A 26639-nucleotide genomic window follows, 5' to 3' on the forward strand; every position below is an offset into this window, starting at 1 on the left:
GGCAGGCGAATCCTGATATTAGGAGAAAACTGCAAAAGCTAGAAGGAGCAGAGGCAAGATCTATGGATAAGTTGTTAGAGGCGACGTGGAAGGTGTATATTAATAGGGAGGAAGAGGAGTAGAAGCGACAGGAAAAGGAGCAAGTTAAGAAAGAGAATCACAAGGCTCAATTGCTGCCTGATGCAGCAGCAGAAGGCAACCAAAATAGTAAAGGACAAAATGATTGGTATAGGTTAGATCGCCCCCCTATGGGAAGAAGTATGAGGACCTCCCTTTAGAGTAGCCGCAGTGCCTGTCGCTTTGCCTTTCAATCCAGAGACCTTCTCTTCCCCTTGGGAGCACTGAATACTCTTGAGCAGGGCTTGGTACACATGGGCCAGGCCCCAGCACATTGCAGTGACCTGTGTCTCTCTGGAGTTCCCAGCATAACAACATACTTTCTCCAAATATTCTACTAGTTTTTCAAGATTTTGCATTTGTTCAGGGGTAAAACTCCAAAACACCGGGGGTTCCCACTGTCCTAGGTATTTGCCCATGCTATCCCACATGCCCTGCCACTCATAACTGTCAAGCCTTGGGGAAGATCTCTGGGTGATATTCTTAAGTTGCTTTCTAACCTTAGCCAAAACCAAAACAACATGCCCAAAAACTAACAATAAGTATAACTATCCAAGGATGTTCAAGATACAAAAAGGTTGTTGCAATAAAGGCGGAGACATCATAGAAAAAAGGTGCAAAGATACCATTCTGTATTTCCTCCATATAAAATCTCTCAGAGGAGGAGGTATAATTGCTAATTGCCTCAACAAGGTGGTATCCAAAGTACAGTAACGGTTTCAGCAAAAACCCCAAATACCAGATAAAGCTGAAAACCAGTGTTTGCATAACAAACCTCGTAGACATAACATGACTAATCACAGCAGAAGAAGCAAACCAACACCAATCTTTAACACGAACTGAAAAAAGGAGAACATGGTGCTGTGACCAGCAACTGTTATTATCTCAAACCCTCTGAGCCCCACATTGTGTGCCAAAAGAGACTGTTGTGGTTTAGCCCCAGCTGGCAACTCAGCCCCACACAGCCGCTCGCTCGCTCCCCCACTGGCAGGACGGGGGAGAGAAGCAGCAAAGTAAAGCTCGTGGGTTGAGATAAGAACAGTTTAATACTTAAAATCACAGAATCACAGGTTGGAAGGAACCTCAGGGATCATCTAGTCCAACCTTTCTAGGATGAGTGCAGTCTAGACAAGATGGCCCAGCACCCTGTCCAGACGACTCTTGAAGGTGTCCAATGTGGCTGAGTCAACCACTTCCCTGGGGAGATTATTCCAATGGTTGACTTTCCTCACTGTGAAAAATTTTCCTCTCGTGTCCAATCGGAATCTCCCCGAGAGCAATTTGTGTCCATTCCCCCTTGTCCTCTCCATGTGACTCCTTGTAAAAAGGGAGTCTCCATCTTCTTTGTAGCTACCCCTTAAGTACTGGTACGTGGTGATGAGATCCCCTCTGAGCCTCCTTTTCTCAAGGCTGAACAAACCCAGCTCTCCCAGCCTATCCTCGTATGGCAGCCTTCCCAGTCCTTTGATCATCTTGGTGGCCCTTCTCTGGACCCCTTCCAGCCTGGCCACATCCTTTTTGTATAGAGGGGACCAGAACTGCACACAGTACTCCAGGTGTGGCCTGACAAGCGCTGAGTAGAGCGGGATAATGACTTCTTTATTTCTGCTGGCGATGCCCTTTTTGATGCAACCCAGCATCCTGTTGGCCTTCTTGGCCACAGCAGCACACTGTTCGCTCATGTTGAGCTTTCTGTCCACCAGGACCCCCAGGTCCCTTTCCACAGAGCTGCTCTCCAACCAGGTGGATCCCAGTCTGTGCTGCACTCCTGGATTATGTTTTCCCAGGTGCAAGACCTTTACACTTTTCCTTGTTGAACTTCATAAGGTTCTTGCTGGCCCACTCCTCCAGCCTATCCAGATCTTCCTGCAGAGCAGCTCTCCCTTCTGGAGTGTCTACTTCCCCACTCAACTTGGTGTCATCAGCAAACTTCATCAGGCTACACTTGATGCCGTTGTCCAGATCACTTATAAAGATGTTGAATAACATTGGGCCCAATATCGATCCCTGGGGGACTCCACTAGTGACAGGTTGCCAGTTTGAGAAAGAGCTATTTACCACCACCCTTTGGGTGCGGCCTGTCAGCCAGGTCCCCACCCACTGCACAGAACATTTGTCTAGGCCATAACGCATTAGTTTCTCCAGGAAGAGACTGTGGGGGACCATATCAAAGGCCTTGGAGAAGTCTAGGTAGACAGTGACCACTGCCTGCCCCATGTCAACCAGGCAAGTCACTGTCATAGAAGGCCACCAGGTTTGTCAAGCACAATCTGCCTTTAGTGAAGCCATGTTGGCTTTTCCCAATCACGTGCTTCAATTGACTTGTGATGGCCCCCAGGAGGATTCGTTCCATAAATTTCCCAGGGATTGAAGTAAGGCTGATGGGCCTATAGTTACCCGGATCCTCCCTCGAGCCCTTCTTGTACATAGGGGTAACATTTGCCTTCCTCCAGTCCTCTGGGACATTCTCCGTTCTCCATGACTTCTCGAAGATTATAGAGAGTGGCCTTGCGATGATGTCAGCCAGCTCTCTCAACACCCTCAGGTGGATGGTGTCAGGGCCCATTGATTTGTGGGGGTCAAGCTCCTGTAGTAATTCATATACTAACTCTTCCTTCACCGATGGTGGGTCGGTGTTTGGTTCAATTGGCAATTTTGTTCCCAAAGCCTGGGACCCTACAGTGCTGGTAAAGACAGAGGTGAAGAAGGTGTTGAGGACCTCTGCCTTTTCATCATCATTGGTGACTGACTCTCCTTTTCCATTTAACAGTGGGCCTATGTTCTCCTTCTTTTTCTGCTTGTGGTTGACATGTCTGAAGAACCCTTTCTTGTTATTTTTCACATCTACAGCCAGTTTCAACTTGAGTTGGGCTTTTGCTTTTCTAACTGCATCTCTGCACACTCTGGCAATGCCCTTGTAGCTCTCGGCAGATAATCCTCCACTTCTGCATCTCTGGTATGCTTCCCTTTTGGATGTGAGTAGACCCAGGAGGTCATGGCTGAGCCAAGGGGGCCTCTTGCTCTGCTTACTTCCCTTTCCTTTGTAGGGGATAAATTGGCTTTGTGCTTCCAATAGAGAGTTCTTGAAGAACTCCCAGCTCTTACTAGCTCCTTTATCTTCCATGGAAGCCTCCCATTGAATCCCTCCCAATTGAGCCCTGAGTGCACTGAAGTTTGCTCTTCTAAAATCCAGAATCTTTGTCTTAGTACTGACCTTCAGCACACTCAGCAGGGTCCCGAACTCCACAATATTGTGGTCACTGCAGCCAAGGCTATCACTAACCAAGATATTACAAAGCAGGCTTTCTCGGTTTGTGAATAGCAAGTCCAGCAGCGCCTCCTTCCTGGTTGGCACATCTAACATTTGTATCAGGAAACAGTCCTCTATGCATTCCAGGAACTTGGTGGATGACATGTAAGCTGTCGTATTGTTCTTCCAGCAGATGTCTGGGTAGTTGAAGTCACCCATCAGGACCAGGTTCTGTTGCTCAGAAGCTTGCTTTAGTGCCCCAAATGTCGCTTTGTCGGTTTTGTCATCATGGTTAGGAGGTCGATAGCAGATGCCCGCTGTGGGGTCCTGCTTAGAGATGACCCCTTTGACTTTAACCCAGAGGCATTCAATAAAGCAGTCACAATCACCATAATAAACCACCAAAATAAAACAATAACAGCAACAATAATGCAATGAAAAGGAAAATAACAAGAGAGGCATGACCCGGGCCAGGTGGAAGGAAGAATGAACCACCAAAACAAACCACACACGATACAGCCGCCTACCAACCCAACACCACCAGTCCCCAAGCCAAAGCCACACTCACCCCCATGCACCAGCTGCCCCGGTTAATATACTGGTCATGGTGTCACATGGTACGGAATGAATATCCCATTGGCCAGTCGGGGTCAGCTGACTTGGCTGTGGCCCTGCCCCTCCTGGCTTCTTGCCCACATGGCAGAGCATGGGAAGCTGGAAAGGTCCCTGACTACTACAGGTGCTACAGTGAAGAGAATTAACTCTTTTTCAGTCAAAACCGGCAAAGCAGGCCTTGGCAGTTGCTTATTAACATCCTGGATCTGAGTTCCTGGCAAGCAGCAAACCTCTCTGTACAGTAGCTCAGTTCTGCATCTCCCTGTGGAAGAGAGTCTCCCACTACTATCATTCACCACTTCCCCCGGTGCTGTTGCATGGTTCAGGTGCAGCCAGCTCTGATGCTTCACTAGACAGAGCTCCCAGCCCCTATTCTATAGCTGCAGATCTGCTGGTGAAGCAGGAGCTGTGCCGGATATCAAAAGCTTCCAGGCTTTCCCATCTTGGTAGTCTCCATTTCCCAACGTGATAAATACAGACATTGGCTGCCCCTTCTTCAGTACAACTGGGAGTTTGGGCTCTTGTTTCTGCAGGATCTATGAGAAGATCCTGTTAATCTTTTCCTCGTAATCTCTGATGCTCTGCAGTTGTCTGACCTCCTGCAGCTCCCTTAACCTGGTAACACAGCTCCTCAACCAGCACACACCTCCTGTAGGCAAGGAGGCAGTTTTCCTCTGCTCCATCCTCAGTGAGAAGCCTCAGACATTCCCTGTAGCCCTAGACTAGACTAGACTGGAATAGAAAAGAATAGTTCAGTTGGAGGGGGCCTACAGCTATCATCTAATCCAACTGCCTGACCACTTCAGGGCTGACCAAAAGTTAAAGTATGTTAAGGTCATTTTCCATATGCCTCTTAAACACTGACGGGCTTGGGGCATTGACCACCTCTCTAGGAAGCCTGTTCCAGTGTTTGACCACCCTCTCAGTAAAGAAATTCTTCCTACCATCAAGTCTGAACCTCCCTTGGCACAGCTTTGAACCATTGCCATGCGTCCTGTCACTGGATGCCAGGGAGAAGGGATCAGCACCTCCCTCTCCACTTCCCCTCCTCATGAAGCTGTAGAGAGCAATGAGGTTGCCCCTTGGCCTCCTTTTCTCCAAACTAGATAAACTTGGAGCCCTCATCTGCTCCTCATAGGACATTCCTTCCAGCCCTTTCGCCAGCTTTGTTGCTCTCCTCTGGATGCATTCAAGGACCTTCACATCCTTCTTAAATTGTGGGTCCCAGAACGGCACACAGCACTCAAGGTGAGGCCACACCAACGCTGACTATAGCAGGATCATCATCTCTTTTGAGTGGCTGGTTATACTGTGTTTGATGCACCCCAGGATGCGGTTTGCCCTCGTGGCTGCCAGGGCACACTACTGACTCATACTGAGCCTGCTGTCAACCAGCGCCCCCAGATCCCTTTCTGCAGGGCTGCTCGCCAGCCACTCCTCTCCCAATCTATACTTGTGCCCGGCATTACTCCATCCCAGGTGCAGAATCTGGCATTTGGACTTGTTAAATTTCACGCTGCTGCTTATTGCCCAATGCTCCAGTCTATCTAGATCCCTCTGCAAGGCTTCTTGTCCCTCAAGAGGGTCAACAGCACCTCCCAGTTTGGTATCATCAGCAAACTTGCTAATGGTGCATTCAACTCCTGCATCCAGATTGTTGATAAAAAGATTGAACAGAGCTGGCCCTAGAATTGAGCCCTGAGGAACACTGGTGGTGACTGGTCACTAGCCAGATGTAGCCCCATTCACTACAACACTTTGAGCTCTGCCCTTCAGCCTGTTCTTCACCCAAAGCACTGTGAACCCTCTCACCTCAGAGTTGGACAACTTGTCCAGAAGGATGCTGTGAGGGACATTATCAAAAGCCTTACTAAAATCTAGAAAAACTACATCCACCACCTTCCCTTCATTTACTAGGCAGGTGACCTTAACATAGAAGGATATCAAATTAGTTAGGTCTTTCCCTTTGTGAACCCATGTTGACTGTGCCTGATGATTGCATTGTCCTTTAAATGCCTTTCAATAACACTCAGTATGATCTTCTCTATAATTTTTCCAGGAACTGAGGTTAGACTAACAGGTCTGTAGTTCCCTGGATCTTCCCTCACACCCTTCTTGTAAGCTGGAATAACATTGGCTAGCTTCCAGTCAGCAGGGACCTCCCCAGACTCCCAAGACCTTAGGTAGATGATTGAGGGGTATCCTGCCATACATCTGCTAGCTCCTTCAGTACTCTGGGATGAATCCCATCAGGCCCCATGGACTTATGAACATTCAACTGATACAGCTGGTCCCTTACAATTTCAGTGTCCACAAATGGAAAGTCATTTTTCCTGCAGTCATGGTCCTCCAACTCAGAGGACCGGGCAGCCTAAGGTCTATCAATATTATTAGACTGAGGCAAAAAACTCATTGACTGCTTCTGCTTTTTTCTTCCCTGTTAGTCAGGTGACCATCTTCAACAAGTATCGGTCCAATGTTTTCTTTAGAGCTCTTCTTGCTATTAATGTACTTAAAAAAGCCTTTCTTGCTGTCTGACACAACACTGTCCAGTTTCAACTGTAGTTGATCTTTGGCCTTTCGTGTCTTCTCCCTGCATATATGAACCATAGCTCTGTAATCTTCCTGTGAAGCCTGACCTCGCTTCCAGAGAACATACAATTTCTTTTTCCTCTTGGGTTCCACAAGGAGTTCCCTGTTCAGCCAAGCTGGTCTTCTGCCCTGCTTGCTTGAATTTCAGCAAAATGGGATTGCCTACTCCTGTGCCTCTAAAAGGTGGTTCTTAAAGACTGACCAGCACTCGTGGACTCCTAAGCCCTCAAAAGCAGATTCCCAGGGGACTCTGCTAAGTAGCTCCCTGAATAGCTTAAAGTTTGCTCTCCTGAAGTCCAGGGTAGCAACTCTGCTGACTTTTTTTCTCATTACACTGAAAATTTTAAACTCAGTCATTTTGTGATCACTGTGGCTAAGATAGCCACCTACTATCACATCTCCCACGAGTCCTTCTCTATTCAGAAACAGCAAGTCTAGGAGGGCATCTTTCCTAGTTGGCTCACTGAGCTCTGGAGCCCTCAGCACAAGAAGGACATGGACCTGTTGGAGTGGATCCAAGGACTGGAGCACCTCTACTATGAGGACAGGCTGAGAGAGCTGGGGTTGTTCAGCCTGGAGAAGAGAAGGCTGCAGGGAGACCTTATTGCAGCCTTTCAATACCTAAAGGGTGAATATAGGAGGGATGGGGGCAACCTCTTTAGCAAGGCCTGCTGTGACAGGACAAGGGGTGATGGTTTTAAACTAAAGGAGGGGAGATTTAGACTGGATATAAGGAAAAAATTTTTTACTGTGAGGGTGGTGAAACCCTGGCCCGGGTTGCCCAGAGAGGTGGTCGATGCCCCATCCCTGGAAACATGCAAGGCCAGGTTGGACGGGGCTCTGAGCAACCTGATCTAGTTGAAGATGTCCCTGCTCACTGCAGTGGGGTTGGACTAGATGACCTCTGAAGGTCCCTTCCAACCTAAACCATTCTATGAGTCTATGTTCATCTTTCACAAACTTCAGGAATTTCCGAGACTTGCTCGTCACAGCAGTATGATATTCCCAGTTGATGTCTGAGAAGTCAAAATCTTCCATAAGGACCAGGGCTACTGATCCAGAGATTTCTCCTAATTGCCTTTAGAATAACTCATCAGTACTTACATCCTGGCTGGGCAATCGGTAGTAAATACCCACTACATCATCTCCTTTGTTTTCCATCCCCCTAATTCTCACCCAGAGGCTCTCAACCACATCATCCCTAACTGTAAGGGCTGTACAATCAAACCTCTCCCTTAAGTATAGTGCAACACCTCCACCTCGCCTGCCCTGCCTATCCCTCCTGAACAGCCTGTAGCCCTCCTTCCCAGCACTCCAGTCATGGAACTCATTCCACCAAGTCTCACTAATATCAATGACATAGGTCTGGGAGCTGACCAACACTTCCAGTTCATCCTGTTTGTTTCTCATACTGCATGTGTTGGTTGCACAAGCATTTCAGATATGCTCCTGAGCCCACCATGCTCCCAGGAGCCGTGTAAATGTCCCCACTAGCATTGCCACCCTCAGGCGACGCCATGCCAACCCTTGGCTTACCTTCAGCTCGCCTGATGGTATCCCATTCCCCCATCAATTCTATTTTAAAGCCTTCTCAATTGGTCCTGCCTGCTTATGAGCAAAGAAGCATTTCCCCCATCAGGACGGGTGGATCCTGTCAGGCCCCAGTGTACCTTGTGTCTCACAGACTCTTCCATGCTTATAAAAAACATATTTTTGGTGAAGGTACCAGTCCTGGAGCCAGGTATTGATGTCTTGGGCATGCCTGTTTCTTCCATTGACTCTCTCCATTACTGGGAGGATTGAGGAAAACACTACCTGTGCTCCTGAATCTTTTAGCATTCTTCCCAGGGCCCTGAAATCTCATTTGTCCTTTTTGCGATGTCATTAGTACCCACATGAAAGAGCAGGAGTAGGTAATAGTCTGAAGGCTATACATCAGTTGTCTGGTTGCATCCCTGATTTGGGCCCAAGGGAGGCAGCAAACTTCCCTGAAGAGAAGATCCAGTCTGCAAATGGTTGCCTCCATCCTGCTCAGGAGAGAGTCACTGATGACCATAACTCAGCTGTTGTTTCTTCTTGACACTGGTCTTAATGCAGGTCTTGATGCGAGGGGTTGGTTGATCTGACCTTGATGCGAGTACTTGCATAGATTCCTCCTCTTCTTTCTCATCATGTCCTTCATCTACCATACCCAGAGCCTCATACCTATTCTGTAAAGGTAGCTGAGAGGGTAAGGAGGGGTTCCTCTCACAGCTCTGTACAGTGACTTGCTGGTAACATGGAAAGCTGCATCCTTCCTTGGGAGTTCTTTGAGTACAAGCTTCTGATGTGCCACGGGTAGTTGTTCCAGTCAGTGCTGAGCTTGAGATATGCATTGTATGCATCTTTGGTAACCTGTTTTAGTTTTATACTAGCTCATTTTCTATCATCTATTTAAAATGTGGGTTTTTTTTTTAACGAAATACTGACCACGAATGTTCAGCCTCTCTTAATTAGGAGACATACTGGTACTCCAGAGAAATGGGGGAAAAACTATCTTGTCACAAACTCCCTGTTAGATTTATGATAATATTATGTTTCTATGAAGTAACCCTGAAATTGGATATATGGTCTGTTTTTTTGTTTTGATATCACTAGATCTTTGCATATACAGACTTTGGTGTTAGCACTGTTAAACGGATTTTCTTGGCTCAGGCTCTGTCAGTGTGAGACTAAAGATCCTGTGAGACCCTCTGTAGTGTGAGGGGCTGGAGTAGACTCCATTTGATCTAGATCTTGATATTCAGTAGAAAAAACCAGGACAATTTAGATCAATCAATAGGAAATAAAGCTAAAGTATGCATGGAACTATTTGGATGGTGGTTTGGGGGGGGATGATAAATAAACCAACCCTCTCCAAACTTGTCCATACCTTCTTGTTGTTTCACTGCTATGCATAAACAGGCTCAGACTACACTTATATCACAAAGCATTAATGTTCCCAAAGAAGAGGCTGTATTGGAAATGTCTCCATCCTGATCTGAAGCCATGGAGATGGGTGATGAATTTTCCCTCCTTCAGTGTTAGGCTTTCTGTTGCTCTGATTTCCCCTGCAGAAAAGCAGCATCTGGTCTTTTCTACCCTTTCTTCTGTTGTTGAGCTTCATGCAGGGTCTCCCAGTCCATTGCATCTGAAACTCTGCCACCTTTTACTCCTAAAAGTCATTGACTATAGACAACTTGCTGGTACCTTCCCCCCCAGAGTAGGCTGTCTAATCTGCTTTTGCTGCTGTAACCAAGTGGAGGTTTCTTCAGTAGAGCTAGAAAAATATTTTCTTTTCCTTAGGAGGAGAAAAGGGGGCAAATTTTCCCAAAAACACTTCACAGAAAAATCCTGTACTAATTTTTTTATTGTTCTGTTTGGGGTTTTTCTTGTTTGTTTTTGTTTTTTCCTCAAATAGCCTTTATCCTATAAGTGACTCTCTTGTTAGTCTGGATTGGGTATAATGTAATTGATAGCAATTTTGTCCTATTGAGTTTAAGTGGCTTGCATTCTGGGTGATAAAATTGGTCACAGATCTCTTTCTTCCTCAGATTAGATTCTGCCTTGTTCTATAAGCAGACCTGTTGGATATAAAGAACAAGCATGAGAAGGCTAGCTGAGCCTCGCCTCCTTATTTAAAATTTATTTTTGTTACTAGGTTTTTGGTTTGCATCTGAAGGAATAGCTAAAATGATTTACTACTTTGTTTCCTTTTTTTTTGTCTGTCTTTTGATCAGTCTGGATCGCCATATGCAGACTCATCATGGACACCATAAGCCATTCCGTTGCAAGCTCTGTCCATTCAAGTCCTCTTACAATAGCCGCTTGAAAACCCATATACTCAAAGCTCATGCTGGTAAGTCAATCAGTTCCTTGCTCACACTCTCCCTTGTCCTCTCAATCTCTTTCTCTTGCTGGCAGACACACATACTTGCTCTTGTGTGCTCCTTCTTGCTTAACCTCACGCACGGTCTCACTCTCTCCCCCTTGTGGGCAGCCACACGTGCTCTCTGTGCTCTCTTGCATGGTCACAAGCTCTTCTTGTGCGGTTGTGCACTCTCTCTCTCACGTGTGGTCGCGTGCTCCCTCTCACTCTTGTGTGCCCCCCTCAATCAACCTTGTGCGTGGTTGCACTCACTCGCCTGCTTTCCCTTTCTCCCTCACATGCAGTCACACTCGTTCACCCTCTCTATCTAGGTTGTGATCTCCCTCTCTTACATGTGGTCGTGTGTGGTCTCTGTCTGTCGTGTTATTCTTCTCTCTCTTGGTCGTGCACTTAGTTTCTTGTGGTCACATGGTCTCTATCAGTCGCACCTTCTTCCTCTCTCTGTCTCTGGCATGGTCACACGCTCTTTCTTTCTTTGGAACACAGTGTCTTAGTCTGTGTTGGTCTTTCTTCTTGTTGCTCTCAGCGTGGGATTCTGTCATGCACTGGGCTCATTCTGTCTTGTGTGGACTGGGTCATGCTCTTGTGCTTGCCCACTCTGGGTCACATGCACTCTTGCTCTTTCTTTGGGTCGTTGTTGTGGTTTAACCCTAGCCAGCAACTAGGAGGAAAACTAACTCTATCCCAGCTGAAAATTGGACAGTTGTGTACACTTGTATGCACATGCTCTCCCTCTCAGTGAGGTGCATCCTTGCTCCCCCCCACCCCCGGGCGTGCGTGAGCATGGGCTCTCTCTCCCTGGGGCATGCACACATATGTGCTCTCTCCCTGCACTGCATGCTCCTCTCTCCCTGCATTTTGTGCTCCCTGGGTTGCACACTTGTGCTCTCTCTGGGTCTTGCATTATCTCTCTTGGTTGTGCTCTCTTGGTAATTCATGCTCTCTCTGGATTGCACATTTGGTCTGTGGGTTGCATGCTCTCACACACTCTTTCTGGGTCGTGTGCTCTCTCTGCCTTCTGTGATCCTCTCTCGATCTGTCTCGCGCATTCTCTCGCTGGGGTGTACACTCTCTGTCTCTTGGTACACTCTCGGTTGTGCACTCTCTGCATTGTGTGCTCCTTTAGGCCCTGCTCCTTTAGTCACGCACTCTGTCTCCTGGGGTTGTGTGTGCACTCTTGCATTGCATTATCTCTCTGGGTTATGTGCTTGTTCTGTGGGCCATGTGAGTTCTCTGGGCTGTGCATGTGCATTCTCACTCTGGGTCACATGTGCTCTCTCCCTCTCCCCTGGTCACGCGTACATGCTCTTGCATGCTCTTGGTCTAGGCTGTGATCTCTCTCGCTCTGGGTTGTGAGCACTCATGCTTGTTCTCTCTGGGTGGTGGGTGCCTTGCTTGGTCTATTTGGATCATGTGTGCGCTCACTCATTTTGTCATGTATGCTTTTCTCAGGGTCACAATCTGGGGCACACATTCTCTTTTGCTATCTGGGGCATACATTCTCTCTTTCTCTGGGTCACATAGAATGATAGAATGGTTTGGGTTGGAAGGGACCTTTCAAGGTCACCTAGTCCAACACCCTGCAGTGAGCAGGGACATCTTCAACTAGATCAGGTTGCTCAGAGCCCCGTCCAACCTGGCCTTGAATGTTTCCAGGGATGGGGCATCGACCACCTCTCAGGGCAACCTGGGCCAGTGTCTCATCATCCTCATTGTAAAAAATTTCTTCCTTCTATCTAGTCTAAATCTACACTCTTTTAGTTTAAAGCCATCACCCCTTGACGTATTGCCACAGGCCTTGCTAAAGAGGTTGCCCCCATCCCTCCTATATTCCCCCTTTAGTTACTGGAAGGCCGCAATAAGGTCTCCCCGCAGCCTTCTCTTCTCCAGGCTGAACAACCCCAGCTCTCTCAGCCTGTCCTCACAGCAGAGGGGCTCCAGCCCTCTGACCATTTTTGTGGCCCTCCTCTGGACCCACTCCAACAGGTCCATGTCTTTCTTGTGCTGAGGACTCTAGAGCTGGATGCAGTACTCCAGGTGGGGTCTCACCAGAGCAAAGGGGCAAAATCATCTCCCTTGACCTGCTGGCCACACTTCTTTTGATGCAGCCCAGGACATGATTGGCTTTCTGGGCTGTGAGCGCACATTGCTAGCTCATGTTCAGTTTTTCATCTACCCATACCCTTAAGTCCTTCTCTGCGGGGCTGCTCTCAATCCCTCCATCCCCCAGCCTGTATTGATACCAGGGGTTGCCCCAACCCGGGTGCAGGACACTGCACTTGGCCTTGTTGAACCTCATGAGGTTCACATGTGCCTACTTCTTGATCTTGTCCAGGTCCCTCTGGATGGCATCCTGTCCCTCAGTCATGTCAACCTCACCACTCAGCTTGGTGCCATCTGCAAACTTGCTGAGGGTGCACTTGACCCCACTGTCTATATCACGGATGATGATATTAAATAGTACTGGTCCCAGTACAGACCCCTGAGGGACAGCACTTGTCACTGATCTCCATCTGGACATTGAGCCATTGACCCCTACCCTCTGGATGTGATCATCCAACCAATTCCTCATCCACCGAACAGTCCATCCACCAAATCCACATCTCTCCAGTTTAGAGAGAGGGATGTTGTAGGGGACCATGTCAAAGGCCTTGCAGAATTCCAGACAGATGACATCCATAGCTCTTCCCCGTCCACTGATGTAGTCACTCCATCATAGAAGGCCACTAGGTTGCTCAGGCAAGACTTGCCCTTGGTGAAGCCATGCTGGCTGCCTTGAATCCCCTCCCTGTCCTCTATGTGCCTTAGCATAGCTTCTAGGAAGATCTGTTCCATGATCTTCCCAGGAACAGAGGTGAGGCTGACAGGTCAGTAGTTCCCAGGGTCCTCCTTTCTACTCTTTTTAAAAATGGATGTAATGTTCCCCTTTTTCCAGTTCCCAGGGACTTCACCTGATTACCGTGACTTTTCAAATGTCATGGAGAGTGGCTTGGCAACTACATCAGCTAATTCCTTCAGGACTCTGGGATGCATCTCGTCAGATCCCATAGACTTAGAATCATAGAATCATAGAATCGTTAAGGTTGGACAAGACCCTTAAGATCATCAAGTCCAACCGCTAACCTATCACTGCCGAGTCCACCACTAAAGTATATCCTCAAGCACCACATCTACCCTTCTTTTAAATACCTCCAGGGATGGAGACTCAACCACCTCCCTGGGCAGCCTGTTCCAATGCCTGACCACTCCTTCAGTGAAGAAATTTTTCCTAGTATCCAATCTAAACCTCCCCTGATGCAACTTGAGGCCATTTCCTCTCATCCTATCACTAGTAACTTGGGAAAAGAAACCAAGCCCCACCTTGCTACAACCTCCTTTCAGGTAGTTGCAGAGAGCAATAAGGTCTCCCCTCAGCCTCCTCTTCTCCAGACTAAACAACCCCAGTTTCCTCAGCTGCTCCTCATAAGACTTGTTCTCTAGACCCTTCACCAACTTCATTGCCCAACTTCATTACCTGGCTTAAGACGTTATCCTCGATGCACTCCAGGAGTCTCCTGGATTGCCTACAGCTTGCTGTGCTACTTTTCCAGCCGATGTCGGGTTGGTTGAAGTTCCCCAGCAGGACAAGAGCCTGTGAGCATGATGCCTCCTGTAGCTGGCATAAGAAGGCTTTGTCAATAGGCTCCACTTGATCAGGCGGCCTGTAGTAGACACCAACCACAAGGTTCCCTTTGTTGCCTCGGTCTCTAATTCTTGCCCATAAGCTTTCGACCTGCTTGTGGCTATTCTTCAGAGACAGCTTTTCATACTCTATCCATTTCTTGATGTAGAGGGCAACCCCTCCGGCCCTCCTTCCTTGCCTGTCCCTTCTGAACAGCCTGTAGCCATTGATAGCTGCACTCCGGTCATGGGATTTTTCCCAGCAAGTTTCAGTAATGGCAACTAGGTTGTAGCTTTCTAGCAGGATGGTGGCTTCCAACGCCTCCTGTTTGTTGCCCATGCTGTGTGCATTGGTGTAGAGGCACTTCAGTTGGGGTGCCAGCCATGTCACCCTCTTACAGGAACACCCCTTAATTCTTTTGAGATGTTTCCCCGGTGTTCCCCTGTTGGCTCCTATTAGCTCAGGAGCCCCTGGCTCATGTCTGTAAGACTTCGTGTGCTGCAATGTAGCTAACACATCTCAGAGCAACAGGCTGAGGGCCCTCGCTAGCACCCCGTCCCTCTAACCTTGGCATGTCATCCCACAGTTTGTCATGGGCAAGCCTGATATGATATTATAATAATGTATTATTATATTCAAGCTCTCCCTCTAGAGAGAGTATGCTCTTGCTCTCTGGGTCACATGCTCTCTCTTTCTGGGTTATAAGCTTTGGGTTGCATGCACACACTCTCGCTCTCTGGGTCACATTCTTTGGGACCTGTGCAATCTCTTGCTCTTTGGGTCATGTGCGCTTTCTCTGTCTCTGGGTCACACATATGCACTCTATCTCTGGGTTGTGCTCTCTTTCTCTGGGTTATGCATTCTATTTGAATCTCTGGTTCAAGTGCTCTCTCCCTCCCTCCCCGATTTGTGCTCTTGTGATCTCTCTCTGGGTCATGCGCTCTCCCTATGGGTCAGTGTCTCTGTCTCCCTCCCCTCCGCCTGGGTTGCCCCCCGCCTCACTCTCCTTCCCTGCATCCCCTCCCTGGTCATTATCTCTCTCAGAGCAACATGCTCTCTCTCATTTTCTCTTTCTGGGTCACACCCATACACCCTGGTCACCCTCTTTCTCTTTCTGGGTCTCTTTCCCTCTCTGGGTTGCACTCTCCCCCCTCATTGGGGTTGCATGCTCTCTTTTTCTGAGTTGGGTGACCTGTCTGTTTTTCTCCTTGGGTCATCTTTTATCTGTATTTCTCTCTTTGTTGCTTCCCCATCCCTCTCTCTCAGGGTATATATGCATATCTCCCCCTCCCTGTTGGGTCATCCTTTATCTGTAATTCTTGGCCCATCTCTCCCTCTCCCCCCCCCCCCTATTTTTGGCAGTGTCACTCTCCCACCCCAACCCCTGGCCCACACTCTCTCTTTCCTTTTTTTGGTCACACTTGTTCATTCTCTCTGTGAGTTGCCCTCTGCTGGTTGCTGCCACCTCATTTGGGCTGTCCTCTCGCTCTCTTTTTCCAGGCCAACCTCTCTCGCTTTCTTTCTCTGGGCTGGCCCCTCTCTTTCTCTCTCACTGCCCCCCACCCGTCTGTTGGTCATGCTCTCGCTGTCTTTGGTCAAACTATATGTTTCTCTGCAACCCTCCCTCCCTCCCACCAGGTTACATGCTCTCTGTCTCTTTCGCTGAGTTATTAATTCTCTCTGTTCACACCCCCTCCCATGCCTTCTCTCTCTGGGTCGTGTGTGTCATTCCTGTCATTCCCTCCCTTACCCTCCCCCCACCCCACCCCATGTCTTTTATCACACCCACTCTCTCTCCCTCTGGGTCATCACCTCCTCCCTTTGGTTCCCCAACCCCCTTTTGTCCTGCCTTCTCTCTCCCTCTGTCCCCCATGCCCCCCCCCCCCCCGCTTGGCTGACCTCTCTTACTCTTGCTTTCTCTTTCTCTCTCTGGGTCTCATTCTAGGTCCATCCACCCCTCTCTTTTTCTCTCTGTTTTGACCTCTGTCTGTCTGTCTTGGTTGCCCACTCCCCCACCTGACATCTCTCACCCCCCCCCTCTATCTTCCCGCCCTGTCTCTCTGTGGGTCTCTTGCTTCCTCTCTCTCTGGGTCACCACCCCACCCCCCTGTGTTGTGCACACTCTGTCTTCCTTTAATTCACGCTCCCCGTCTCTCTCTTCTTCATTCTTGGCCGACCTCTCTCCCCCTCTCTCTGTCCTGGAAGCTCTCTCTTCCTCTGGATCTCCCCCCATTTTGTGGGTCTCTTTCTCTTTTTATGGGTTGAGCTGCCCCTCTCTCTTTCTGGGTCACACACACTCATGCTCTCTTTGAGTTGCCCCCTATGTATGGATGGCCGCCCGCTCCAGGCAGCAGTCTTTTTTTCTCTTTCGCTCTGGGTCACTTTCTCTCTCTGGGCTACACTCGCTCTCTTGCTGGGTCATCCTCACCATCTCTCTCTGGGTCAAGCTCTCTTTTTCTCGGAGTCATGTGCACCCTCCCTTTCTGGTTCACATGGTCTCCCTCTGTGGGTTACGCTCTCTCTGTGTCACACCCCCAGCTCACACGCTCTTTCTCTATGGGACATTCTCTCTCTGTTGGTCACACACTCTCTCTCTGGGTCACACCCCCACCCCCTGGGTCATGCTATCTCCCATCCTCTAGGCCATGCTTCCCCCACCCCAACATGTTCTCTCTGTCTCAGTCACTTTGTCTTGGTCACTTTGTCTCTGGGTCATGCTCTATGTCTTTCCAAGACACGCACTCTCTCTGTCTCTTTCTCTCAGTCAAACACTCTCTCTGTAGCTCTCTCTGTCTCAGTCTCTCTCTGTGTCTCTGTCTCTAGGTCACACTCACTTTATATCTTTCTTTGAGTTGTGCTCTATCTGGTTCACGCTATCTCTCTCTCTGGGCCATGCTTACATTCCCTCTGGGTCATGCTTGCTCTCTGTCTCTCTTGGTCACACTCACTCTGTCTGTGTCATGCTCTCTCTCTGGGTCACATGCTTTCTCTGCCTCTGGATCACATGCTCTTTCTTCCTCTCTGGGTGTCTCTCTCTCTCTGGCTTGTGCATGCTCTCTTTCTCTGGGTTGTGTGTGGTCTCTCTCCCTCTGGGTTGGTCACATTTTCTTTCATGGTTCTTTGTCATGCAGACTCTTTCAGAGCATGTGGTCTCTATCTGTGTCACATGTACACTCTGCATTGGGCTCATGCTGTGTCTTGATCAGATGCTCACTTGCTTTCTGAGTTCAGAACACTCTTTGTGGCACTCTCTCTTTCTCTGGGTCTCTCTTTTCCCTGTTTTGTTTCCAGTAAGTTCTTTAGCAATATATCCCTATTGAATAATAACCTTGTGGATCTTTTCCACCAATCTTCCAGTAACATAGTGTTTCTGTGATTTTCATTTGTTAAAAGTTTTTTTTTTCCTCTCTGTCTTGTAGATATTCTGTTATTTTATTTATTCTTAAAGATGTGCAGCATACCCATACATTTATTTAAAGTGCCTTGGCAGTTGTAAAAATCCAGGTGTCTTTCACTCAGTCTCCTCATGTCCATTATCTTTTGGGGAGTGGTCAAACTCCATTTATTATAAAATGCATTCTTGCATAATAGCTAGAACTGTTAAGGGATGTTAGGAGCAGCTGCCTCCTCCACTGGGACCAGTGGCTAGTCCAACTTGAAGTTTTCTAGTCAGTACACCCCCCCATGCACACTCAGTATGGGGAAGCCTGGCACCAGGCACATGGGCTGTGACCCACGGTCCCGCTCCAGCCACTGGTGCAGAGCTCCTCACTCACCTCATTCATACCAGTCCCTCCCAGTAACTGGTTGTTGATACACATACTGTTCCCGCCCCAGTGGATGGAGGTTAAAGACCCCCACTCATGCCAGTATATGACACCACAGGCCAGGGTCACCTATACCCCCAGTCTGATTCCAGTAGCTGGCACCAGATTCCACTCACACAGGTCTTGCCAGTAGCTGGCACTTAGTCCTTGCAGCATACACGTGCGCAGGATAGAGTGAGATTATGCAAAGATTTAATAAGAAGATGTAAGAAGACAGGACAGACTGTGGTGATCAAGCACAAGGATCAGTCAGGCAAACATACCGATTGGCCCCATCTTACACGTGACTGGTCCCTTTTATACCCCTTTCTGTCTACCACCCTTTTTGTTCCTTCCTGCCCCCCCTTCCCCCTGTATGTCACCTCATGAGTTTGTATAGTTCTATGGATTCCTGCACCCCTCCCAGTCCAGTATCTGGGATCCCCCCTGGTTTGCAATCTTCTCAGTTGCAAAGTCCAGGTTGTTCTTCCTGGAAATGGAACCTGTGGTTTCTTGGTAGACCATCAATTAGTGTGACTTACTTTGTTTCTTGTCATTGTCTATATATCTTTGTTTCTGGTTTCCCCCTTTTTCCCTTGGTTTCCCAATTGACAAGGTCCCTGACCTTGCTGGTATAAACATTCTCACACTCACACATCCTCATCAATTAGTGTGACTGACCAGGTTTGGTTCTCATCACTGCCTCCCTTATCATTTGTTGGCCGGGTTTGTCCCCCTGGATGAAGAACATGGCTTCCTCCTTTTTCTTATCTTTTTTTTTTTGTGTTGAAGAAGTCGCTTGACCAGATACCCTTAAAAGAACAGATGCTTTCCTTCCACATACCCTTATAAGAACCATTTGGTTCTTGTAAGCATCTAGCATTTGTTCTCATTCAGTATGTGCTGCTTCCTTTGGCATAGAGCAGAACTGTATGTAATATCGCTGAATGTGCTGTAATTTGTTTTCACTTTGAATCAGACTATAACCTAGAGTTTTTGCCCAGAGTCTAAATCATCTAGGACATGATGCATCTCAGGTGTTGAGACAGTCCCATGGAAAAATTATGAAGATACACTTATTTATATATTCCAAAATAATTATTATGAGATGCAAAATTAGCAGTAGAAAATTTCATAACTTCTGTGGATTCACACTAATGAAAACTATAGTTTTGCCTCTGAAACCAAACACATTTTCACATGGTGCTGTCCACCTGAACTGTTATTGATAAATAGGGAATAGAGTTACTAGCTTTTTTTCTAATTTCTTAATTTGTAGTAGTCTTCAGTTTTCTTTAATTTCTTATTGTGATTGTATGTTAAAAGACAACTGGTGCCTGCCAGGAATTGCTTATATTTAGCAAATTGTGGGGGCCTACATATTTTTATCTTTAGTTCATCCTTTTGCATTAATCAATCCATCATACATGCTTTATGAAAACCATTTTCTTTATCTCTGTAAACTGACAATAGCTCTGTGGCAATAATATTCAGGTGCAGAATGTAATTTTGAAAAGAAACCATGCGTGACATTTTGTTTCACCATTTCACTCTCGTGTATCTTTTTCAGATACACCAATGTGGGCTTCTAAGAGTCTGTATTTTGTCCCTGTGATTAGCATAGGAGTTTTGTGGGGTGTGTGTGGTATTTTCATGTACAATGGTTGCTAATCTTTATGTGCTTGTTATGACTGGCTGTGATACTTTTTCTTCTCTTTTTGTTCACTTATTTCTGATGTTTGAAACCATTCTGTTCTAGAACCTTGTTCGTTAATTTTGTTGAGAAATGAAAAACATTTTCCTGCCTCTTTCATAATCAGAGCTCTTATCCTTCCATTATTCTTCATGAGTATTTCACTCTTGTATTAGTTTTATCATTTTATGCACAACTTGCATGTAGTCAGTGTACCTCTTTTACCTGGAAGCGGCACTTCACAGAATCCCAGACTGGTGGGGGTTGGAAGGGCCCTCTGGAGCCCATCCCATCCCACCCCCTGCTTGAGCAGGCACCCCCAGAGCAGGGGCACAGGGCCGCGTCCAGGCAGGGGGTGAATATCTCCAGGGAAGGGACCCCACAGCCTCTCTGGGCAGCCTGTGCCCCTGCTCTGGCACCCGCACAGCAAAGGGGTTTGTCCTCATGTTCAGGTGGAACTTCCCGTGTTCCAGCTTGTGCCCGTGGCCCCTTGGCCTGGCGTTGGGCACCACTGAAAAGAGCCCGGCCTTTAGATATTCATAAGTATTGATAAGGTCCCCCCCCAGCCTTCTCTTCTCCAGGCTACTGTTCTGGAAGTCGATTCCAGAGAATTGACTTCCAGAACAATTACTTGCCACACATATAACATCACATCATTTATGTTGGACATGTCACTTTTTCTTTCAGGTGCCTCCATGTTTAACACAGAACAGGTCTTGTCTTGGGAATTTGTTTCCTATTGTATTCTGTCTTCATGACTTGGAATGTATTTGGAACCAAATTCACTACTGTTCATTATTTCTCTTATTTAACTTCTTTTAATATTTTTCTATAATATGCTTTCCCATAGCCCTATAAATATGTACTGCTCTTGGTACTGCCATTTCCACTTCTTGTAGTAAACCAACCTTGACTTGGTTACTAGTTCTATGGAGCTCATTCCTGCCTGGAGGCAGGTTTCATATAAGGAAAATGGGATCCTCCTTGAATTAAATGCGGGGGGAGGCAGTGGATGGTTTGTTTTGTTGTTTTTTTTTTATTTTGGGTTGTTTTTTCTTTTTAAGTATCTCAGTTAACATTTTATAGTCTCCTTCTAGTTTCTTTAGTAATGATTCTGGATGTGTTGCATGGAAAAACACAGAGGACTTCACCCTTCATTTCCTCCCTAAGAAATTTGGAAATGCTGTAGTCAAGGGGCTCTATTTTCATCCAAGATTCTGTTTTCTTCTTATACCATACAACACAGGCATGCTAAGAGTCTGGTCTTTGCTTTCTGGCATAAGTCATTTAACAAGAATCTAGAGTTGTCAGAAAGCAAAACTTTGGTCCCAAAGTGGGTGTCTGTACCTGCAGACTCCAGACTGCTTCAACAGGGAAATGCACATAGTTTGTTCTCTTTGGAATTAAGTCTCACACTGAAGGAGGCCATGGGAATTTTACTGCTGAGTTCAGCAGGAAAAGAATGGGGATCGCATTTTGTTTCTTTTTTGAGCTGATGACTTGCCTATATTTCGCTCACCCAGGTGAACATGCCTACAAATGTTCTTCCTGCACATTTTCCACCATGACAATCAGCCAGCTGAAAGAGCATTCCTTGAGAGTGCATGAGAAAGCACTGACACTGCCAAGACCCCGTGTTGTCGGCCTCTCAGCCTCACTTGGCTACCACACCTCCAAGAACCACACTTCTGCTGAAGAGGTGGAGGACTCTAATGGTAAGAGGTGCCTCAGAGCAAGAATTTGTTTAAATATTAAGGCAGCAATTATGAAAAATCCAAAGTTGCATGAAAAGCAAGAATAAAGGTGGTGTTCTAGTACTTGACCTGCAGTCGAATCTAACCAGTTTATTCATTACCAACTTATATTGCCAATAGTTGGCCTTTGGAATAAGTCAAGCTAACCTTACTTTTCAGCAAAGATTTACAATATAGGAAGTCTTCAGTGGCAGAGCTTCCATTAAAAGTCACTGGGAAAGAGAGCATCTAATTCCATTTGCACTTCTGAAAAACACCCCTTTATCATCTTAGCAGAGAAGTTTAGTGAAGCCACTAAAGATTAAGCACAAAAAGTAGAGGGAATAGCTCGGCAACTTTCTATTTTATGCTTTTTATGGAAATGGGTGTGTACACAGATCCTGATGTTTGAAATATGGACAGATGGCTTATATTTGAGTTTTGCCTTGTATTTAGGCTACAGAGTTTTATTGCTTGTGCAACAAATGATGAGAATATAGGATTGAAACTTGACTGATAGTAACTAATCATCCAATTGCATGTGTAGCAGCAGACTCTTAGCATGCAATGTTCTTACTTTAAAAGGATGACAGTGAATAGAGATACTGCAAATGCCAGGAGAAGGGGAACATACTGCTCTCCACGTGGATCATGTGTTGTGAGGAAAAGCAGCAGTGGACAAAGCATGCTTGTTGCTGTACGCTTCTATGGGAGAACTTATCTTGGGCCGCATATCTCCGGGACACAGGGCTCTACCCACCCTGGGGACAGTGATGCACAGACATCAATATGATGGATACAAAATGTCCGTTTATTTAGCTGCGTCACATGCTTATATAGCTCTTGCGCTTCCTGTTCCTGCCACTCCTGTGGGGAGGAGTCTTTCTTTCTGTCACAGCCCGTGATCTTCCGGTCGCCGATCCCTGTCTATTCCCCTACATCTCCCCCTCCCCATGCCGCTAAAAGTTCTACAAAGCTACTTGCGTAAGCGGATACATATTGCAGTCAGGTCTATATTCATGTAACTCTTGCAGGCGCTCTCTGATTTGTCTTATAACACAGCATAACAATGGCAGCCCACAAGTAACCATGATTACTACACACAACAAGATCCCCCCAATTATTACTATCCAATCCCAGTTCATATCTCTCTTTTGCCGCCCTTTCCCAGTGTCGCTCTCGCTGCAATATTGCTTGCGATCTTGTCAAGGAGCTCATTTCTTTTCCCAATGGTACGGCTAGCATGAGGATCCATGTCAGCAGACCCTGCAAAGAGACAACTCAGAAAGGGATTATTCATTGTACATCCTTGCACAGTTCTGCTTTCACACACTTTGCAGGCACCCATTCTATGCGCCCTTCATTCTCAACCGCGGCGTAGCCCCTCCCCAGGCATCTCAGTTTCCATCCTCTCTCCCGTTGCTCACTGCCTGGGAACCTTACTCGTACCTGCGGATAGCGCTCGCCTGCTTGAGCTTTGCCAAAGTGCTTCTCCACTGCTGTAACTTGCTCCTGCCCACATATAAAATGATTAAGCGAATATAGTGCACGCATTAAAATAGTTTGCTGAGCTGCTACGGGTATAGCTCCCTTATACCTCTCCCCCTCCCCAAGCTGCATTATCTTTGCTTTCAAGGTGCGATGAGCGCGTTCAACTATTGCCTACCCCGTGCTATTGTAAGCAATGCCGTGTTTTAATACAATATTCCAAGCTTTACACCGTTCTTCGGTACTTCGAGCCTGAAAGCATGGTCCATTGTCTGTTTTTATCTCGGTGGGCTTTCCAAGCCACGCCATTACCGTGGTCCAATGCGCAGTCAACTGCGCTGCAGTCTGCTTCCGATGTTGAGTAGCCATGATGACTCCACTATATGTATCAATTGTAATTGCGAGGTGCCGTCCAGGGGCCAACTGTGGACATTCAGTAAAGTCAGTCTGCCAGATAGCATTTGCTTCCAGTCCTCGAGGGTTGACTCCTGCCTCCCACAATGGCGAGTGCTGACAGTAAGGACAGGTGGCTACTACTTCTCTTGCTGCTCTTATTGAGATGCCACACTCCTTTGCCAAGGCTTTAGCACCCAGGTGCAGTTGTTCATGCAGTTTCTTTGCCTCTGCCAATGTCCAGACTCCCGCGGCTGCCTCATCAGCCATGCGATTCCCCTCAATCAGTGGTCCAGGCCCCGTCTGATGACTGTGAATGTGAATTACTGTCACAGTTGCTCCTCGCTGCGATAAAGCAATCTCTAGCATCAAGGCAATTTCCGTGTGCGGTACACCCTCTCGTTTCATGGACGTGACTAATTTATACACGTATAAGGAGTCCGTGCACACATTTATATGCCGATCTATATCCTTTTGCAGGGCCATCTCTAGCGCTTTCGCTTCTAGCCACTGCATACTTTTACCCTGCTCCTCATACGTCTGGCGCATCCAACTATTCCCTTCTTTCCACACTACCGCCGCTCTGTTCATCTTCGAGGAAGCGTCTGTGAAATATGTTGGTCCTGGGTGAGGGGTATCCAAAACTCTACTATCCACACTTAAATCCACCACTTTGGCTGTCTCGGCCCACCTCTGTACCGTGCCTGTGACGATTTTCCCTGGGTACGAGTATACCGCCAATTGTATATCCTCTTCACTCTCTACCACCTTCCACCATTTCTCCCCATTCCACGGCACTGTCAGCTTATCTGGCTCCTTCCCAAAGATTCCCTTGCTTTCCCGTCGCAGACGCCAAATCATTCCCCCGGCTACCTTGACTTTTGTGGAGAATGCATCCTTGGGAACCTTCTGATATACCCATCGCAGTGGCTTTTCTTCCCCTGCTCGTATTTGATATAGCAATCCTAATCTTCCACCGGCGGTCAGAATCCAACCTGCGATTAATTCCTCCTGAGGGTCCCACCGCCATACTCCTTCCTTTTGCATTCGACGTTCTATCATCTGCAACTGCTGGACTGCCTCAGGGTCTAAACTCCTGGGCTCCCACGGGTCGGTCCCTTTCAGCAACGCATAGAAAGGTTGCATCTCCTCACCGGTGACGCGCACGAATGTCCGCAACCACTGCAGTGCTCCTACCAGCTTCTGTACATCGTGTAAATTGTTAACCTTAGGTGTAAGTTTAATAGGCTGAGCTTGTATGCAATCCCCTTCTATTCTAGCACCCAGAAATCCACACACTGGTCCTCGCTGTACCTTTGCCTCAGCTACCTTGAGGCCCTGTCCCTCAAGGCCCCTTTGGGTGTCTGAAAAGACTTGTTCACACAATGCCTTGGTGGGCGCAGCTATGAGGACGTCATCCATGTAGTGGATCATGTAGATTCTCTCCTGATACTGCTGCCTTACTTGCTGCAATGCAGAAGCCACATACCTCTGGCAGATCGCTGGAGAATTTTTCATCCCCTGCGGAAGTACTGTTCACTGCCATCTACTACCTGGTTCTGCGCGGTTCACTGCGGGCAGAGTAAAGGCAAATCTCTTTTTATCATCTGGATGTAGCGGAATACTGAAGAAGCAGTCTTTGATATCTAAAACAATGACTCGCCATCCTTTCAGGACAGCACTCAGCTCTGGTAGGCCGGGTTGGAGAGGCCCCATGTCCTCCATTTGCTGATTCACTGCTCTAAGGTCATGCAGCATCCTCCATTGGTTTTTATCTTTCTTTTTTACAGCAAATATAGGGGTGTTCCACGGGCTCATCGAGGGCTCTAGGTGCCCCGCTTCGTGCTCTCGTTTTACTATAGCTCTTACAGCCTCTGTTTTCTCTGTTGTCAGGGGCCACTGCTCCACCCAGACGGGCTGTTCGGTTTTCCACACTAACTTGTGCTGACGAAGCCTCTCTGAGGCAGTGGCCCCTATGCTAAATTTTTCAACCCGATCCCCATCTGGGCAAGGGCGTCCCGCCCCAACAAAGGGCTTGCTACCCCATCTGCTACTAGTATGGTCACTACGGCTGTGAGGAGCTTCCCTGCCTCCTCGTCCATGACTTCGAGTTTCACAGGGCAAGTACTAGTCCTCGTCTGTTGTTCTCCTCCTACCCCTATTATACGTTTTCCCATGGCGAGGGGCCAAGTTGGTGGCCACCGTTCGAGTGGCATCACTGTGACATCCGCCCCGGTATCCACTAACATTCCCAGGCATATCCGTGCCGGGCAACTCGGCTCTTGCAGGGTAATCATCACCGCCACCATGGGCTTCTCGTCACAGCCTATGACCAAGGCCACGCGGGGGCTGTAACCTGCAAATCTTGCTGGTTCTGCTCCCCTGCCTGAAGGTTCACTCCCCCTTGGCCCGCTACAGTGGGCCAAGCTCCTGGCACTGGCACCATGATGGGGGTCATTTGACTCACAGGAGGCACGAATCCCCCTTGCTTCGCCCTCCTTTGGCCGTTTCCTGGCTTTGTGGTTGGACAGTCTCTTGCCAGGTGTCCCGGCTTCCCACACACCCAGCACCTCTCTACTGGGCGCGCTCCTCCTCCATTACATCCTCCCCTTTCCCCTAGCGGGCACCCAGCTTTAAAGTGCCCTAGCCGTCCACACAAGTGACATCTCGGCCCCGCCCTGGCCGCTTGCACCATCACCCTTTCTTCGCTTCCACAGTCAGGGTTCTGGCAGATGTGTGCTCCCACACCGCCATGCTGATTCAACGCCTCCTGGCGCAAGACATGCCTGATGGTTTGACCCAATGATGCCCCCACCGCCAGGGTGCGGAGGACATCTTGTGTTTGCGGATTTGCTTGATTTCGGAGGCAATCCATAAGGACTGCCTCCTTGGCTGCTGGTGGCAATTCTGATTCTATGATGGCCTTCTGCAACCTGTCACAGAACATTGTAAATGGCTCTGCTAGTCCTTGCTGTATCTTTTGCCAAGGTTCTGCTTTTTTTTCATACCTGCCCACTTCGCTATACGCTCTACGGGAACTCTCCGTTACCGCTTGCAGCTCCCTGCCCCTCCTCCAGGAGCTATCCGGACAGGGAATATCCCGGGCATCTCTATCCTTACTCCATCGAGGCTACAATCTCTGGCTATCAGCCGCCAGTTAGGTAACTCGACTGACTGTCGCTGGGGCGCCCCCTTCGTTAAGAGTCCTGTCTGCCCCCGAGTTACTTCCCCTAGTGCGCGCATAGCCTGCTGCAGCTGCTGCAGCACATCTTCCGCGGACCCCTCCGGAGCTGCAGCGCTCCGGACCTCCCCTTTTGGCGGTCCCTCTCCTCCCTCCTTCTGATTGGTCCTCCGAGTCCCTGCTGCCTTATGCCTCTTTTTTGC

General features: G+C 48.0%; 1 protein-coding gene across 5 annotated transcripts in view; it reads left to right on the forward strand.

Annotated features, from left to right (window-relative positions):
• Positions 1-26639, forward strand: part of LOC135310998 (zinc finger protein 462-like) — a 77944-nt gene that overhangs the window by 12183 nt on the left and 39122 nt on the right. For 3 of the 5 annotated variants that reach the window (XM_064440141.1, XM_064440142.1, XM_064440143.1), the window contains exons 5-6: positions 10333-10451; positions 21165-21356. In XM_064440141.1, the coding sequence (XP_064296211.1) occupies positions 10333-10451; positions 21165-21356 (311 nt within the window). The remainder of the gene's footprint in view (positions 1-10332; positions 10452-21164; positions 21357-26639) is intronic. The other 2 variants (XM_064440146.1, XM_064440144.1) reach the window with 1 other exon arrangement.

Source organism: Phalacrocorax carbo, unplaced genomic scaffold (assembly GCF_963921805.1).
Source record: "Phalacrocorax carbo unplaced genomic scaffold, bPhaCar2.1 SCAFFOLD_159, whole genome shotgun sequence".
Taxonomy (NCBI): domain Eukaryota; kingdom Metazoa; phylum Chordata; class Aves; order Suliformes; family Phalacrocoracidae; genus Phalacrocorax; species Phalacrocorax carbo.